Here is an 18,454-nt window from a genome sequence, read left to right as displayed (position 1 = left end):
TCTTTTGTATTTTTTACTCTATTGTAAAAATATTTATAAGAGGCTAGCTGGTCGTATTCACTTCGAAAAGTATTATTCAATAATTTTTGTATATTTTATAAAATATATTCGATATTTTTATTTATTTAAAAATCGTCACACTTATGACAAAATCTGGCAGAAGAGAAAAGGGAGATCTCTAATGTAATATTAACAAAGTCAAACAATGTGAACTAAGAATAAGGGCCTCTAGCGGTCAATGTCCAAACTATATGCACATTTCTTTTTCGATGCTCTCGGTGAAAGAAATGTGCATATGTACGATGAGAAGGGAAATTCGTATTGACGATCAGCGAAGGGTAAGGGTAAAAAAATATAAAAATTACTTGAAAACTTAATGAAATATTAGAAATAAATTCCTTTCCTTTGTATTGTAGAAATAACAATAAGGATACTACAAGCAAACAGCAGCAACTGGCAACAACAATCTTTTATAAATGATTATACAGTACAATAAAAAAAATGAGATTATTTGTTGTAAAATAATTATATGAATGTATTTAGAAATAGTTTCAATAAATCAGACCGTAGTTTAACAGCATTTTACAATTTTGTTATTTGTCCTTGTCACTATCTAATTCCATAAGAATAAAATATCAAAAAATGCAATCGGAAAATAGTATTCGAAAATTCCGAGATGTGATGTCAAATTCCAAGTATTATTAAAATAGTGATACCTCTTATAATATTATATTCTCCTGTTATAAAATCGAGATTTTGACGAAATATTTTTTCGAGAACCCGAAAATTTAATTTGAAAAATTTCTAGAATGTAATGTTATTTTCGAATTGTGCCACTTCCTATTACCATCTTCTCCTGATACAAAATCGCTATTTTAGCCGATAAACTTTTTATTTTCATATGTCCTCAGAAAATGACCTGTTTTCAAAAATTTGAAAAGATTCGAAATACCTCTTATGTTGTTTTATTCTCTTAATATTTATCAAAAATTACTAATTTTCTCAAACTCTTTCGTCGTTTTTTATAACTTGTTCGTTAAATTTTTGGAAACTTATTGGAAAGATTTTGAGGATTTTACTCATTTGCAAAATAAAATTATTTTATTCAATTCAATCTGTAAGTTTATAATAATTGTACAATTCTACAATGAGTTCATAATTTTCTCTATAACAATTTGTGTAATCGTGTAATTTTATAATAATTTCATTCCGTTAATTGATCGATAGATCTAAAACAACTCCTCTCATACGAAAATTGAAAATGATGATCAAAACCTATAAGAGCATTAACTCATTGGTAATAAGAGCTCGCGATGGCGCGTATTTTTAAACAGTTCCGTATGATCCGGTACTAACATACATTTTCCCCTCTTGCTATGCATACGCACATTTCTCCCGTCAAAAACATCGTAGGAAGAACTGTGCATATAGTTCGATCGTTTCACCACTAGAGGTGATAATTCGTAAAACGTATTTTTGGCTAAATTCCTCCCGTACTCATCGGTGATCTTCGTATTATAATAATTCCTACTTAATGTTCGCTTTTCTTGCTATGGACCATGGACATATTCTTATATTTATGCTTTTACCTCGATTAATGTTCACGGAATCATCTTCATCAATTCTTAGGAATGCTTCTCCGAAACGAGTATGTTCATTCGCCGCAAATATGTCTCACTTTCGCTCTCAATGCAAACTGGGCTGAACGTACTGAAAAAAGCAATTACTGGAACACGCCTTTCTAAATAATATTCGCCACGCGAACCCAAACCAACGAACATTAAGCGGATAGTATATATGAACATTTATATGTATATTAACTTTATGACATTACTTTTATAAGAAAATCTCACGCGTTTCATTCACTTGTAATCAAAATAAATACTCAAACTTTGGTATTCTGCTTTTCCTAAGGTTAAAAAAATGCATAAACATGTTTACTCTATTCGAGTCTATGGTCCGAATAAATATATATATACTTTCAATACAATCATTTTATTTACAGTAATCAATAATGTTGTTTGAATATGATAAATCATCCTTAGTTAAATTTGTGAAGAAAAACTGACCTATGTAATTTAGTTTAAGCATTTTATTCATATAATAATATATGTTTTCACATTTTGCTTAAATTTAATTAATTTTCGGCACTTGATGTTTCTTAAAGAGTTGCGTGATCAAAAAAACTGGGTAAAATCAATCTTTTAGTCAATGTAAAAGTTAAGCTGCAAATGTTATAGTATATAGTTAAATTATACATAATATACATGGTATTTCTAAATGATATATACATTTAACTAGGTATGTAATGTAATTGTAAGATACTTCTTCAATGAACATATAAATATTTCCAACTTTTATTGGAAGTATGAACATATTATTATACATATTTCACATTAGAAGAAATAGCAACAATATCTGTCATATATCACCAATTTCTATAAATTTCATGCGTTGATATTTGAAGAGATCAAAGTTTTCGCGAACGTCCCCGCTTTCTGAGTGTAGTAATTTTACTTGTCACTGACCTAGTTGTGTGTAACTTCTTTTGAATATTTGGTACAGATTTTATATTTTTTTGTAAATTTCTATGTTTCTTCAAATGTTGTACAAAAAGTAATCTAGATCTAATTAATTTCTTACATATCTGACATCTGCGTATTTGTTGTTCTGTAATAAATATTTTTCAGTTATTTAATGTCTTCATATCGAATTATTATACATATATCAATAAAATAATTATTAAAAATAACATACCAGATTTTTTTGTTCCATGTTGTAAACAATGTGCTCTTAATAAAGCAGCACTGGGAAACCACCTTCCACAATCAGAACAACTTAATTTTTTTACCTCCCAGGTGCATCTTGGTCTTTGATTTCTTTTTCTTTTAATCTTTTTAATTATAGTCTGTTTTTTTGGCTCAATGTGTTCCTTCTTTTCTTTAATTTCTATGGATGGTCGTTCAACTGATAGTTTACTAAATCTACGTTTTTTTCTTTGAGAATGTTCTGAACGTACATGACGGGCTAACGCTACCACTACATCGAATTTTTGTTGACATATTTTACAAGCGTATTGTTTTTTAACAGTATCTTCAGTCGTTCCATTTGCATGTTTCAATTTTTGTTCATTAAACCGTATTGTATTAGAGGGTGATTTCGAACAAACTCGCAAATGAGTTTCTAGAGCTCTTTGTTGTCTAAAATTTCTTAAACAATGTTGACATTGCAATAAAATTGCTTTTGAATTCGATTGTTGTGATTCGTCATCGGAATCTCCAACCATTATAATTTCATTTTCTTTATCGCTAGAATATTTATCTTTACTATCATCTATAGTTATTTCAACAACATCCCGTTCTGACTGCAGGATACTTTCTTCTTCATCAATATCAATTTCAATAATTTCAACTTCTTTTCGCTTGACCTTTTTTATTCTTTTCGAGTCTGTATTTCTTTGACGATATCTAGAATGAGCTACTCTTTTATTTCGTCTTACTCTTTTCCTAACATTATTGTCTTCTTCAGTTAGAAGAGATGCTGGTTGTATAATAATTTCGGAATCTTCGCGATTTACAGAAATTAATTGTTGTTTCCGGGATCGCTTAGTTTTGTACTGTATTTGTGACGACTCAGGTGATGTATATTCAATTGAACCATTTGATATATCTAAATTTGTACTACTTGGCATTAAATCTGCTGATGAATTTGCTAATGTCTCCAATAATTCCTGTTGACTATCTAACAGATTGAATTTTCTCTTTGTTAAACTATTAGACATCTTATTAGACACATTAGAATTTTGGTACACTGAAGTTTCATACTCCGTTTCTTTGAGATTTCCAAAATTATTTTGATCTCTATTAATGATCTTTTTATTCATTTGCTTTTTTGCTGCATTTGCTTTCAAATTTTGAAGAGTCTTGTGAATTTCATCGAATGTTAGTTCAGAATCAGATTGATCACCTTCGAATAAGATGTATTGCACAGTTGATTGTTCTACAAGTTCACTATCACTTTTATCATCTTCCTGATATTCTTCAGAATTATCTGTTAAAAATTTAGATACTTTTATAATATCTGAAATTTCATTATATCAAGATATTATTTAATAATTACCAGTTTTAGATACATACCCATATTTGCAGAACAATCATCCATCATTAAATATGTTACATCTGGTTGTTTTTCATCTGTTGCATATATAATATTAGAAACTCGTTTTGTACCTAAATTTAAATTAGAATGTTTCATTAAATTTGAATTTTCTTCCAATATATATTCTTTTTCTTGTATCCTTTCATTTTCATTTGATATGATTTTATTTTCATTATCCATTGACATATCATTTATTGGTTCATTTTTAGGAAAAAATATTGGTGACTCAGTAGTCAGTAATTGTCTTTTTATCTGTGTTGGTTTTTTAACAGTTCTAACTGCGCCTTCACCTATTAATCTTTCAACGTCTGATCTGTAAATATGATCATTTTATTATTTTCACATGTAATTATTGAATTACGTCTGTTATTAACTGTACCTAATACGTAATATATACATAAATATACATACTTCATGAGAAATTGAAAATTTGTTGGTGGTTCACCAGATTCATCATAAACTGCTACAGCAAAAATTTCATCTGAATCTTCAACCGCATATAATGCTAATTGTTGACCAGCGGCAGTTACAAATGTAGCTATTGTTTCCTCATCTCCATCTTGATCATCAATTATTACTTTATTATATGTTTCTGCTTCACTTCCCTCTGATTCTGAAAGCTATCATCATCGTATTAATTAACAAAACATACTAAAATAAAAGAAGAATTTACCAATTACATTATTTTGCTTTTATCACTTCGATGTATTCTGATCTTTTATCGTGAAATTTTAAACATTTAATATTTACCAACAATTCTTCCTTACTGACATCATTTGAAAGCCATTTTTGCCTAGGTGTATTTTCTTCAGATAATGATATAGCATCTTCCGCATATTCAACAGACATTGTTGTATTCATACTTTCTTCAAAATATTCAGAAGTATCTTTCTGTTTACAAATTACTTCCTCTGACATTTGATTAATATCTATGTTTTCATCTACAATTATTTCTTCACCAACAATCTATATATAATATTGATAATTAATTATAAAATAAATTGGAAATATATAAAATATATGTATAAGATGTAGTATGTAGAAAAGTGTATAAAAATATATAAAGTATAAAATAGACAAAAAATATGTAATAATATAAGATATATATTTGTTGAAATATTAATTATTTTATTACCAATGTTTCTTCCGAGTGTTCACATTTGGGTAGAACCATAAATTCTGCTGAAGTTTCATTTATAGTACATGGTTTTTGTATGATCTCTTGAGAAATCATTTTTTTGTAAATATTAACATCATTCACAAATGACATTTTTTTTTACTGTTTTGTATATTAACTGATAATTATACTATCTCAGCTAACAAGTACATATGTTAAGAAAATGTAATTCCTAAAATACAATATTGAAAATACATATTAAAAAATATATTTATGCTACTTAATTAAGGATCAAATATTATAGAGATCATTTCATGCATAAGAAAACACGTCTAAATTATTAATACAGATATTTACTTAAGGTTATGCTCATTGTAATAATCATGACTTACAAGTTAGAGATTTTATTAACAGCAAACGATAATTAGCCAGCACACTCCTTTTTACATTTAACACAAACTGATATATATATTACGAGTTTTCACATTTATCGTTGTGTTCAATAACAAAAATACACAACTATTTAACGACTTTATAAGTTCCATAACATAATAACCTAAATAACATAATTAGTAATAATCGTGGAATCGTATGTCGAGTTTTGTAGAAATGTCTTTAATGATAACTTGTTTTCGTACTTCTACATATTTAATACAACGAAAAACAATGCATAAAACTATACAATTTAATACAATTTCCTGTCTTTCAATTTACATATATAATTAGTATCAAATACACATAGCACTAATGTGTACTCTAACACATACAGAAACATAACCCTAGACATTACGCGTTGCGCGCATAGAGAAACTATCTAACTAAAGTTGTCATATGTTTCAGATGAATTTTTTATCAATATATTCCTCTAATTTCATTTTAATAAATTTATATGCTCTTATTCTCGTACGCTAGTGAATGAAATAGTAAAAAGAACCATTTTACTGAAAACTTAGCTTGATAAGTAGAAAGGTCTGATATATGTAAAACATTATCTTATACAGTTTGCACGTTTTAAAATTATCTTCCAGTGCATACTATCTACTATCGTGTATTACATTTACATCTTTTTTCGATCGATAACGTAGGAAAGAGATAAAGGGATGATGGATATCTGACTACACTGGTACGTACATATGTAGGTATATAGTATGCCAAATGCCAGCCTATTTCAGAATTTGCTGTTTTTAAAGTTGATCAGTACTTATCTCTTCCCTCCCTTCCATTTACTGTACTATTTCGATTGGACAAGTTTGACACGTGATATTCTAGTACATAGCTGAAGCACGTAGGTGTGACTTGTCAGCTGATGTATCGTCAAGATTTGTTAAATTAACAATTATTCTTTTAAATTTGCTCTGTTACTCTTCATTTATCGATAATAATGGCTCTACATTCAGCGGGGAAAGGGAAACTTCTTGCTGTGATCGGAGACGAGGTAATTGAAATGTATATTTAAGTTTATTTCATATCCAAAGTATATATATAAAAGTTTCATTTTTAGGATACTTGTGTTGGATTTCTTTTGGGCGGGGTTGGTGAAATTAATAAACATCGACAACCCAATTTTATGGTCGTAGATAAAAGTATGTATGTTACCAAATTTCAATTAAAAAAGAAGTCAAATATGGAAATCTATATTTTTCTGTGCTTGTATTCAAATATTGTACTCAAATATTCTATACTTTGTACTAAAATATTTATCAAACGAATTATTGTTATTTAAAAGTTTCTTAAATCTGTAGCATTTACATATTTCTTTACAGATACAGCTGTAAGTGACATAGAAGATACGTTTAAACGTTTCATTAAACGAGATGATATTGATATTATACTTATCAATCAAAATGTAAGTATTATATCTATATAACAAAATAACAATAAGATTTTAAAAAATAAATGTGGTGTATTTTAATAATGTAAATAAGAGTAATATTTTTATATATTCTTTATATAAAATAAAAAATAAGAAAAAATATTCTTTGAAAAATAAAGTTTTAATAAATACAATTTATCAATAAGATTATCTATGCTTTGTAATTAACAGAATTAAAATTTTGTTGTATATAATATTCAACTAAAGTCATATTTATTAGAAAATTATTATTAAATAATATGATTATATCGATATATCTTTGATAATGTATTTTTAAGGTTGCTGAAATGATTCGCCATGTAATTGATAGCCACACACAACCCATACCTTCAGTATTAGAAATTCCAAGTAAAGACCATCCATATGATGCCAGTAAGGATTCTATTTTAAGGCGTGCTAAGGTAAGATTGTAATACTTATAATTATTAATATAAAAATAATCATCACATTTATTTATTTTTTATCAATTCTTCATACACTGTATATAATTATGGATGATGATAATATTTTATTTTTATATTAATATCATGAAAAAATATATGTATTTTAACATTATACATAAAGTAAACTTATTTAAAGAGAAACTATCAATTTGCTATAACTTTGTAATTATATATTTGATTATCTATAGTCTACTATAGATCAGTAAATTGATCTATAAATAGTATTTTATTACAAAAATTTTATTTTGATTATGTTAAAAACAATATCCATATAAACCACTTATCATAACTACTTTAAATTTACCAATTAATTAGATATTCTAATTTTACTTTACAGGGAATGTTTAATCCAGAAGATATACATTAATCTGTGTATAAAAAAGATTTGATGACTTCTTTGGTATTTGTTAATATCTGTATGTAATGCTGTTGTGACATTATAGATTACATAGAAAAAAATAGAAATATATATAACATTCCATTATTTACATCTCAAAAATTTACCAATTTTTCAATTTCTTTATACAATGTGTGTATAAATCTTGTTCTGTATTAATCATTGACATCTGTTATTATTTAAATTTCAAATCACTGTTAAACAAAAGAAGCATATTCTACTAAGACGTTGCTTATATGAATTTTTTGATTATGTAAATAAATATAATAAACAACAATGTACTTAAAACTCATTACAAGACACAAAAATATCAGTTTTATTAATGTATCTAATAGAAAATTAATGTGCATGAATGTATATTATTTACTAATAAGTTGTTATTTCATGTATTTAATGAATATTTAAACAGATAAATGACAGAAGATACAAAATTAGAATATATATATTTGAATGTGTTGAAATTTTGTCCTTGTCTAATAGACAGAAAATTTTATTGTCATATTATTTTTTTTACTAATTCCAATTACAAACAGTGATATCAATTTTTATGTATATAATTTATTTTTGAAATTATTTTATCACAATACTATAAAAACTTTGATCAAACTTTTTACTATGGATTATCTGTATCACGGAAGCTATGATTAATATCATTATATATCATATTTTACTTTGAAAATATTGAAAAAGATCATATTATTATTACTTTAAAATTATTTAATAAAATCTTAACATGTATGTTTACATTGTTATATATTAATGTATAATGTAATAATAATATGCTTAATATCTTCAACACAATTATTTAAATTTAATGATTAGAAAATATGTATATTAATACTTGTAAAAATAGACCATCACTCCTAGATAAATTTTGTGGCAATATTCGCATATAACGTTATGCAATTATTAGAGAACCAAAACTATCGTTTTACATGTAAGGAATTAAAATGGTTAAGATTTTCTCAAAATAAATAATAAAATTATACAATGTAAATAACACATATAAATAATTAATCTTACACTCTAGAGAGCAACTTTGCGTTTATCTTACATATACACTGTAAACTTTTGTTTACCAAGAACACAGTTATGTGGTGTTAGCAATATGCAAATTAGTACCATGTATATTAAAGTAAAATGCCAAAATTCAATGCAACACCAAATTGTTTAATATTCGTACTATGTAAATCAATGATCCCGTTCCTCGGTGGCAGATATGAACAATTTTTGAACGGTATAAGTAATTTCAACTATAAAAGCAAATATCGTAAAATTATTGAAATGCAAGAAAGTTAATATTACATTATAATTAAAAATGTGTCTATGGAAGATTTATAACATGATAAATATATTATATGGATATTACATACGAATAAGTCGTTGAAACCATAATGGCTTATTTTTCCATCTAACACCAATAAAATAAGCTGGAATTCCAGATAAAGTTATTAAGGCACCTATTCCAACTTCGTATGGTCTTTGGTAGGAAGGGAAAAATACTAAAAATGCACATATGCATACAAACGTAATAGGAATCCATAAAGGCATCTAAAAAATATATTTATAATTTTAATCAAAATATTTCCAGAGAGTTTGAAGTAATATCTATCTATTAGGTTGTCTGAAAAGTGTCTTTCTTTTACAGACACGTCTTTTACAACAACGCATCTTTATACAAACATGAAACCTAATCTGTCGAACGTTGTAATTTTTATTTTGATAGAATAAAATGGATCATACGTAATTCAATAAAATAATATAAAACGAAAAATGTTGTGCATCCACTATTTCTTTATGAAACGAAAGAAACTTTTCGGACGACTTAATATCTAATTACTTACTTTAATGGGTCGACTCATATTGGGCTGTTTATAACGAAGCCATAAAACACCAGATACTGATAACATTATAAAAAATGATTCGACTATGCTGCAGTATGTAATCAATACAAAAATATCACTTGTGCACAGCATTACTAAAGATAATATACACTAAAAATGAAAAAGGAAATATTTATATTTCAATGAATATTAATTTGGAATATGTAATACAATATATATTTTATACGTATACATACAAGAAAAACTAAGGCAGGTGTAGGTGTAAATCTCGAAATATTAATATGACTTAACATTGAAGGAAAATGTCCGTTCCTGGCACCAACAAAACACATTCGAGACGATGTCATAATATGAACACTTAATCCTCCAAATGCACATATAGCTACCATTACAGGTATTATCCATGCCATCGCACCAAGAAGTTGATCTCCAAAAGTCTAACAAAAATTTGTCTCAATAGATAAATTAAACATCTTTTGAATAAAATCACCATATAGAAAATAATACTAACCACAGCAATTGCATGAGAGGCAATCATCGCAGTTGGTGTTAAAACTGATAAATAAGCTACATTTGCCAACACATAAATGAAAGTAACTAAAGGTAGTGATATGTATATAGCTCGTGGTAAATTTCTGTAAAATAAAATTATTTATTCACTATTGAAAAAAAAATGATCTTATGTTACTTTATACTACATACACATAAGGATCTTTCAATTCTTCAGTCATAAAATTTAAGTAATTCCATCCAGAATATGAAAATATACCAGAACAAAAGGCAACTGCGATTTTGCTGGGATCCGTGATTGTATTTTCAAAGACATTTTCAAAATTTTCTGTATGTCCTGAAACAAATTATTAATACATACATATAGCTGATTATTAAAAGAAGAATTTTAAAAAGAGCAAAGTTATTTAAATTGAGTCTATAATAAAAAATTTATATTCTGTTTGGTTTCTTTTTGAAGATTTAATAATACTAATACATAGCTATATATTAAAATTATACTTACCTAACATTATCCAAACCAATCCAGCAATAATTATAATTATTAATGCACCAACTTTAGCAAATATGAATACATTTTGCATTTTAGATGTTTCTTTAACATCATAACAATTTGCGAATGTAAGTAAACCTGTTAATACATTGAAATTATAGAAATGATAAATCAGTCATATTGCTTAATAAAAATATTGTAGAAACAATATTCTTTGAGCAAAGATAATGATGATACAGAGCTACAAATAGCTATGAATGATTAAGTAAAATTAGAATTAAAAATTTAGCAAAAAGCCTATAGTATAAATGAATGATGTGATATGACTGAAGAAAAAAATAGCTGCATTTTATGTGTAAAGAAAGACATCTTACAAATAGTAACTGCTGCCAGTAGACGTACGCTATTATCTGGAATAGAACAATTAGGAAAAAATGGTTTTAAAACATATTCAGCAAAAGTTAATCCCATAATAGCATTTGTAGTTGGTCTGAAATTGCAGAAATAACATTATTTCTCCTTCACTTCCCCTGTGGCAATAAATAACACTGACAAAATTTTATGCATGTAACTTACACAAAAATTAAGTTAGCTGCCCATAAATATAAAAAAGCAGGTAAATCACCAAAAGCCTCATAAATATAAGCATAATCTCCACCACTACGAGGTATGCAAGTACCCAATTCAGCATAGCATAATGCTCCCACCATAGAAAGTAAACCGCATAAAACCCAAACAATTAAAGAAACTCCAACACTTCCTACTTCTATGATTACACCTTTTGGAGAAATGAAAATACCTACGAGCAGAATAATTAATTCTATTAAAAATTTATAGTTATAGTTTGTAAAGTTTTGTAACTGTAAATTAGACAAAGATGTAAGAAATTAATTTTAGAAAATTAATTAGAAAATTAGAAAATTAGACATTTGGAATGTACTATAATATATAAATCACAACAAATTCATACCTGAACCACATATAATTCCTAAAATAATTGCAACTCCTTCTAAAAGGCCAAGCTGTTTTTTCATTTGTACTTTATTAGTACCACCAATTTGTTTATTAGTTGATATATGAGTCTGAGATTCATCATCTGAATTAACTAATTGCATTCCTTTTGGAGATTCGTCAAATATTTGAGAAACCATTTTACCTATATGAAACAAATGTAATAAGCGAAATATTAAGAATAATATGCATATATGTGAATGAAAAATTAATATCAATCTATCATACATATAATGAATTATATTTTGCTCCAATTTAATATTTATATAGGTAAAATGTTACCGAAAAATTTTTATATTTCTAACAATATTTAATACTGAATGTTTGTATTGTAAATTAGTAACAAATACATAAAAGATTGTTAAAATAACAGATAAAGAAAATACTTTTTTTTTAATTCATGAAATTATTATTTTCAATGTTATTAGTAAAAACTAGTATACCTTTATGAAAGTTAAATTTTTGAAATTAAGTAAAATAAAGTATTAAAATTTCTGCTTCTAATATAAGAAAACTGATAAATCAATGTGCAATATAAAATGTAAACTTTAATTATTATCTGTATACATCAATTTTCTGAATTCCTTTTTGGACGAGCATGATCTAAAAGTAAAAATGTTTATTAATTTTATTTATAAAAATATATGATAACTAATTTTAACATAATACGGAGTTAATTGCTTACCCGAAAAATTTCGTTTTAATATCTGTTAATTGAACCAAAAGTACATATAGGTTATTTATTGAAGAAAACACGTGTTTCACAGTACCTTAAAGGTTGATTTACAAGACTCGTGTAATTTTATGTTTAAATTTTCTGAATAATATAAATATTATAAAAGTATTTAAATAAAAATTGAATTGTTATTTAACATGACTGATATATTAACAGCTGTAGGATTTGTACTCTGCGTGTTACATACATATTTCAATAGCAATCAATACGGGATATCTGATGCAATTTGTTTTAAAATCACATAATATTAACATAATTGTATAATGTTTACAATTTAATTTTTCATATTTATTGCTAAATTATTATGATAAAAAGAAAATTATGTATTAACATAATAAAAACGATTTCATTGTTATTAGTTAATCGGCATAATCATAACTATAGTAATGTGCTGTTGAATGCATTTATTTAAATATATACCTATGTACGTCCATAATTACAAATCATAATCAAAAATAATTTTGACCAATATTTCATATTCATCGTATAATACAATTTCTGTTCTTTTTTCTAAATAGATTAAATAGATATTTGTATTGATATTTTAATAAATATTTGTACTGTTTTGTTACCACAACAATTCAAATTTCAAATTTTAAATCCTACAGTAATTTAGTAATTTATATCATATTTTTACGAATGTATTTTGTGGAATATATTTTTCGAATATCATTAATAAAAGCTTTTACATCATTTGGTTCTGGGAATAGATGTGTTTGATGTAAAGATTTCATCGTTAATGATAGATTCATCAATCCTAATTTCCTTATAACATTTGACTGAATTGTTGCTTTCGTTTTACCAATATATAAAATGCACTTGCGAAATTGCATTTCTAAGGATTCGCTTTAAACAAAATAAATGTGTTTAATATAATGTAATGAAAATGTACTTATTATCTCATACAAATTTTGAATGAAAAGTAAATTAAAAAAAGATAATCAAATACGAAAGTAATATAAAACTTTCGAAATAATTTCATAAACAAGCATACGTTAATTTTTTTTATTTTACCTCAATTTAATATGAATAATTCCGTCTGAAAGTATGAAGTCTTCATAAAGTCGTGTAAAAAATATATAATTGCTATTATAATAAATGCATTTGTGTTGAATTGGCAGTTTCTTCACCTTTTCCCAAATTTTTAACAAGTATCCGTTTGACAAACCTTCCAGAAAAATGTAGGATTTTTCACAATTTTCTATAGCGAAACCCGTTAAAATATGCTTTAACATACCCTGTGTCTGTATCATAAATAACATCAAAACCTGATATCAACTAACTAAAACTGATAAGTATGTATGACATTAGAAGAATATATAAAGAGTGGTAAGAAAATCAAACTACAATTATACTTCAAAATTTTACTTTTAAATTATTGTTTTCTATTGAAGATTCGTAAATGGTCAGTAAGTTGGAATTATGAAGAGATACATCTTTCAAAATATCATTAGCTAATTTCAAATCGTTCAAATTGAAAAATATTCGATTGAATATATTTTCATGTCGAATGATCTTCTTTTGAATTATTCGCAAATCACACGTTGGGCGAATTTTAATTTTCATCGATGTACTGTACGATGTAAAAATATCTGAGGTAAGAGGTGAATTCTTCCATGAAATTTTCTTTCTCTCATCATCTGTATGGTCAATATTGGTAGCAAATATGTTGCAAGGATGAATCAAGTCATTTGTCAATTTTACTTCCCAAAATCCTCTCAAAAGATCAGATACATCAAATTTAGCAATTCCTAGTAAAAATTCCTCTTTCGTGATTGCTTTAGATGATTTTGATATCGATTTATCATGGTCAGGTCGATCAGAAATTGAGGGTTCAATAATTCGTACGCCAATTACCTAATTACAAAAGTTGATACGTTCTTAAATTATTTCGCTCATACATACATACATTATACATATGTACAAGATTCTAATCACCTGGACAGTAAGAAATTTTGTTGTAAGAAAATTAACCAGTTCTTTCGGTTGAAATTCCTCACAGAGGAAACACTTAACAAATTCGAAATACATGATTCTATTTGGAATATAGCATGGTGTGACAATCGTACGATCTACGAAAAGAATTTTCATATATATACACTTGAAACCGTTTTCAATCACTATATTGGCCGGGAAATTCGATAACTGTTCCAATTTGATCGATATAGGATTCAAATTCATGCGTAATTGCTTGTTTGTTAAAATATTTTGACACTGTGCGTACATCAAGATCGATGAAATACATGATAGTTGTGGTGTTCGGTTGTAACTAGTAATTGTACCCATATCTGAAAATAAAATTGCTATTATTTTTTATTCGGAATTAGCGTAAAATTATTATTTCAATTTATACTGAAGATACAATTATAGTTCATAGGTCTTTTAAATAGCATAATATTTAATTTTCTATGATATTCTGAAAATTGAATATTCTTTTTATATTTTAATTTGGTGATAAGTAAGATTTTTTCTATATAACAAATTATATAAATTGTAAATTGCATATTGGTGATTTTAAACGTCGACGTGCAATGCAAAAAATTTCACTTTCGAACAATTACAATAAGAACTTACAAATACGCTGCGTGTGACTAGTAAAAGTAAATACATATGTATACGAGTAACAATATATATATATAAAAATAAACAGCGACTTGAAGTTGTTTGGAAAAAGATAGTAGAAACTTTAGGGATAACGACAATGACGAGAACCAAACATTGGATTGACTTTAAATAAATCTGATCACAGGAAAAAAGAAGGTGAAAGAATCTTTCTAGTAAAATAATTGTAAAGAAAAGCACAACAGTTATGCTAGAACTTCGTAGTTGAATTTATGTTCAAATTTGCCCATAAAAGGACAATAGTCATAAATTATAGATTCCAGCCAAAACATGATAATATTAATATGTAATACAATTATAGATTATAAAAATTAGACAAAAAAATGAATCAAATAGTTACATAGTGAAAAATTATCAGTGTAAGTGTAAAAGAACGTGAAGCTTTAAACCCTTCAAACGAAGTCAAAAGTTGAAACAGTCTTTAGTTTTCAGTACTATGGAACTTTATAAGAGGAAGTGGCAAACATTTGAGGGTGTCATAAATTACTACACTGTGTTGTGAATCAGAGGGATCGATTGATTCCACAGGACGCAGAGAAGGAATATTCTTCATAAAGTCATCAATGAAGACGTTCAAAAACTGTAAATGTATTGTATATTAAATTAAATTTCACTAAACATTAATTTTACATTAGATTACATACGATAAATATAGTATCTATAATTACAATATATATAAAAAATCACACATAATACAAATATAATAAGTAATAAAAAATTTAAAATAATGAGTATGGTTCACTAGATATATTCTACCAAAAACTTTTATCTATTTAGACAGTCAAGGTTACATTTACAGTAAAGACAATACGTATCACTTTACAAAACAAGCAGACGAAAAAGTAATTCTTTATAGAATTGACGTAAACTGTGTGAACAATAGTTTGAAATATAATTACAAACTATTTAAGATAAATCAAAGTGACTTGCACCGGCGTGACATAAGAAGATGTCGGCCGTACGAATGATTGTTAAAAAGAAAACTACGTTACATACTATTAATAAGTAACTAAATAAAATACACACACTAAGTCACACTATGTATTCTCAAAAAATAGGCACGCGAGACGTAAAAATCCTCGTTAGTACAGTGGTCAGTATCCCCGCCTGTCACGCGGGAGACCGGGGTTCGATTCCCCGACGGGGAGTTTCAATTTTTGCATTTTTGTTCATACTTTCTTTTTTTTTATAATCCTATTTTATTATAAAAATAAGTTACTTCATATTCTATTTGAATATACTTCAAAGCATTGTGCAAACTACAAATCAAAGGCAAAAATAACTACTTCATATATAAATACATTTCTTAAGTTCTATTATATAAAATATAAGTTAATATACGGATTTTATGTACAGTTAACTTATAATTAGTCATTTTAGATCTAATAAATCAAATGTAGTCGACAAGTTTTACATTACTCCAGTATATGAACTAGAAATTTGATTATATAGTTCCTGTGCCACATTTTATAAACAAAAGAAGTCATAGTCTAAGTAAAATGCTCTTTTAATGCCTAAAATTACCTTGTAAATTTCTTTATCGTTTTAAACCCTTACAAAATATTGTATTAATTCCGGTACAATAAACATTTGTTTTCAGAAAAGAATAGTCAGTATCGCAAGTACACATCGAAAAGCTGAGGATCTTCGAGCAGGTGTAATGAAGCAGCACGACGTGCAGACCAAATATGGTTCGTGCCCCCTTTTGCTTGGCCTACAGAACTATAGGAGAACGACACCCTTTATGTATTTAGTGTGTATTTACTTGATTCCCCATTTTTCCCTGTCCACAATCCTACACAGTATAAGCACTGATATTTGTATATATATATATATATACAATATATATATAAATAGATAGATAGATAGATAGATAGATAGATAGATAGATAGATAGATAGATAGATAGATAGATATATACTTTGTAAGAAGAATTTCGTAAATTTATGTGTGCACTAAGTGATATTAAGCTACTTTTATAATACAGATATTTTCGAAAAGTAAAAACACGAATCATAAAAATTTTCATTAGTATATTGGTCAGTACAATAATTAAAATTTAAATGAACAATAATTATAAGATCCTCGGTAGTATAGTGGTCAGTATCCCCGCCTGTCACGCGGGAGACCGGGGTTCGATTCCCCGCCGGGGAGAAATTTTTTTTCATTCTTAGCCATATTTTTTAAGTAAATTTATTATTTCTATACAAAAATTAGTATCTGATCTCAACTTAATATAATGTATATCCCATCTCAATCCTTTTCTTTCTTTACTATGTTACTGACACCGATTTTATAGTATTTTTTTGCCATTTTTCTATACAAAAATCATGACTAAGGTATAAACGATTGCGTTTACCGTAACATAAATATTGTAACATTAAGTACAATATATAATAGACAAATATATAAATAATGCAAATGAACTTCTAATCTATAATTTTATGTTACGTTTGCTGTTATACTTTCTGACGTTTAGGTTTATTGCTGACCTTGTAAATATAATTATTGGGAATAACAATTAATATCATTAATTATGTATATAAGTACATAAATTATGTTTAGTCCCTACACTATAGAGCCCTTAATCTGTTGGAAATAAATCTAACAATTATAAATTATAAACTACGTATAAAATGTAAAAATTACCAGAAAATAAAGCTTCAGCAGGTAAACATATTTCATATGTATCTATTCTGTGTTTTTGTTTCTCTTTCTCATTTTTTTTAATTTGATTCTGTCGAGTAGATCTTTTAGTTTGTTTTGGCGACGATTTCCTTTCATTCTCAATCGAATTTGTGGCAATAAATTCAAGCTTTAAAGATTCAGGTGGGAAACGTCCTTTTCTCAACATTTTCCGAAATATATATTCATGTACACTATCTAATGAATTTTTTTTAAATATGAATAATATTAATACAAATTTTTAAATTTTTATTTTGTTATGAATCTTTCTTTTTAAAATTCTTATTTATACAGTATTCTACAAGTTATTTTGTTTATATAAAAACTGTATTTTTTTAATATGTACCTGGTATTACATCAAGATATGTAGTAATACTAAAATCACCATGAACTTCATCTGTAATTATTATAGGTTGTGGAAGTGGAGGAGTTGAAGGTTTAACAGAATTTGAATGATACAAATTAAGGGGATATATTTCAAGAAATTCTTCCTGCCCTACATTAATGGATTTATCATCCATATAAAATCCTTTTACTTGATCTTTTTTAGCTCTATGAAATAAAT

At 26.6% G+C, this 18,454-nt stretch overlaps 4 protein-coding genes and 2 non-coding genes across 10 annotated transcripts; 3 read left to right on the top strand and 3 right to left on the bottom strand.

Annotated features, from left to right (window-relative positions):
• Positions 1 to 2,333: 2,333 nt before the first annotated feature.
• LOC132906191 (uncharacterized) lies at positions 2,334 to 6,491 on the bottom strand. 2 transcript variants are annotated; one of them, XM_060958146.1, is made up of 8 exons: positions 6,407 to 6,491; positions 5,668 to 5,831; positions 5,294 to 5,507; positions 4,909 to 5,124; positions 4,570 to 4,778; positions 4,137 to 4,471; positions 2,758 to 4,050; positions 2,334 to 2,670 (listed from the first exon to the last, which is right to left on the bottom strand). In XM_060958146.1, exons 3-8 carry the CDS (start codon positions 5,426 to 5,428, stop codon positions 2,471 to 2,473), a joined length of 2,388 nt encoding a protein of 795 aa, XP_060814129.1. In that variant the 5' UTR covers positions 5,429 to 5,507; positions 5,668 to 5,831; positions 6,407 to 6,491; the 3' UTR covers positions 2,334 to 2,470. The 2 variants fall into 2 exon arrangements, with proteins under 2 accessions (XP_060814129.1, XP_060814128.1); XM_060958145.1 differs by lacking the exon at positions 6,407 to 6,491 and adding an exon at positions 5,914 to 6,251.
• Positions 6,492 to 6,570: 79 nt separating this feature from the next.
• LOC132906196 (V-type proton ATPase subunit F) lies at positions 6,571 to 8,425 on the top strand. Its single transcript, XM_060958157.1, has 5 exons — positions 6,571 to 6,710; positions 6,777 to 6,858; positions 7,039 to 7,121; positions 7,427 to 7,549; positions 7,929 to 8,425. The coding sequence occupies exons 1-5, from the start codon at positions 6,657 to 6,659 to the stop codon at positions 7,956 to 7,958; spliced, it is 372 nt and encodes a 123-aa protein (XP_060814140.1). The 5' UTR covers positions 6,571 to 6,656; the 3' UTR covers positions 7,959 to 8,425.
• Positions 8,426 to 8,584: 159 nt separating this feature from the next.
• Positions 8,585 to 12,781, bottom strand: LOC132906193 (Y+L amino acid transporter 2). 4 transcript variants are annotated; one of them, XM_060958151.1, is made up of 12 exons: positions 12,617 to 12,781; positions 12,290 to 12,449; positions 11,806 to 11,991; positions 11,412 to 11,634; positions 11,210 to 11,325; positions 10,848 to 10,973; positions 10,535 to 10,679; positions 10,344 to 10,467; positions 10,069 to 10,269; positions 9,833 to 9,982; positions 9,362 to 9,539; positions 8,585 to 9,241 (listed from the first exon to the last, which is right to left on the bottom strand). In XM_060958151.1, exons 3-12 carry the CDS (start codon positions 11,984 to 11,986, stop codon positions 9,180 to 9,182), a joined length of 1,506 nt encoding a protein of 501 aa, XP_060814134.1. In that variant the 5' UTR covers positions 11,987 to 11,991; positions 12,290 to 12,449; positions 12,617 to 12,781; the 3' UTR covers positions 8,585 to 9,179. The 4 variants fall into 4 exon arrangements, with proteins under 4 accessions (XP_060814134.1, XP_060814132.1, XP_060814135.1 ...); XM_060958149.1 differs by lacking the exon at positions 12,617 to 12,781 and adding an exon at positions 12,516 to 12,604; XM_060958152.1 differs by lacking the exon at positions 12,617 to 12,781 and adding an exon at positions 12,516 to 12,565 and having other exon boundaries at positions 12,414 to 12,449.
• Positions 12,782 to 13,774: 993 nt separating this feature from the next.
• On the bottom strand, positions 13,775 to 14,876 carry LOC132906310 (uncharacterized). The gene is made up of 2 exons (XM_060958362.1): positions 14,521 to 14,876; positions 13,775 to 14,439 (listed from the first exon to the last, which is right to left on the bottom strand). Exons 1-2 carry the CDS (start codon positions 14,866 to 14,868, stop codon positions 13,939 to 13,941), a joined length of 849 nt encoding a protein of 282 aa, XP_060814345.1. The 5' UTR covers positions 14,869 to 14,876; the 3' UTR covers positions 13,775 to 13,938.
• Positions 14,877 to 16,280: 1,404 nt separating this feature from the next.
• On the top strand, positions 16,281 to 16,352 carry Trnad-guc (transfer RNA aspartic acid (anticodon GUC)). Its single transcript has one exon. It is a non-coding gene; the product is annotated as a tRNA-Asp (tRNA).
• A 934-nt stretch (positions 16,353 to 17,286) lies between these two features.
• Trnad-guc (transfer RNA aspartic acid (anticodon GUC)) lies at positions 17,287 to 17,358 on the top strand. Its single transcript has one exon. It is a non-coding gene; the product is annotated as a tRNA-Asp (tRNA).
• The last annotated feature ends 1,096 nt before the right edge of the window (positions 17,359 to 18,454 follow it).

The sequence above is a fragment of the Bombus pascuorum genome, chromosome 4 (genome assembly GCF_905332965.1).
Source record: "Bombus pascuorum chromosome 4, iyBomPasc1.1, whole genome shotgun sequence".
Lineage (NCBI taxonomy): Eukaryota > Metazoa > Arthropoda > Insecta > Hymenoptera > Apidae > Bombus > Bombus pascuorum.
Note: the sequence above shows the minus strand (reverse complement) of the source record. Positions and strands in the feature narration are given on the sequence as shown.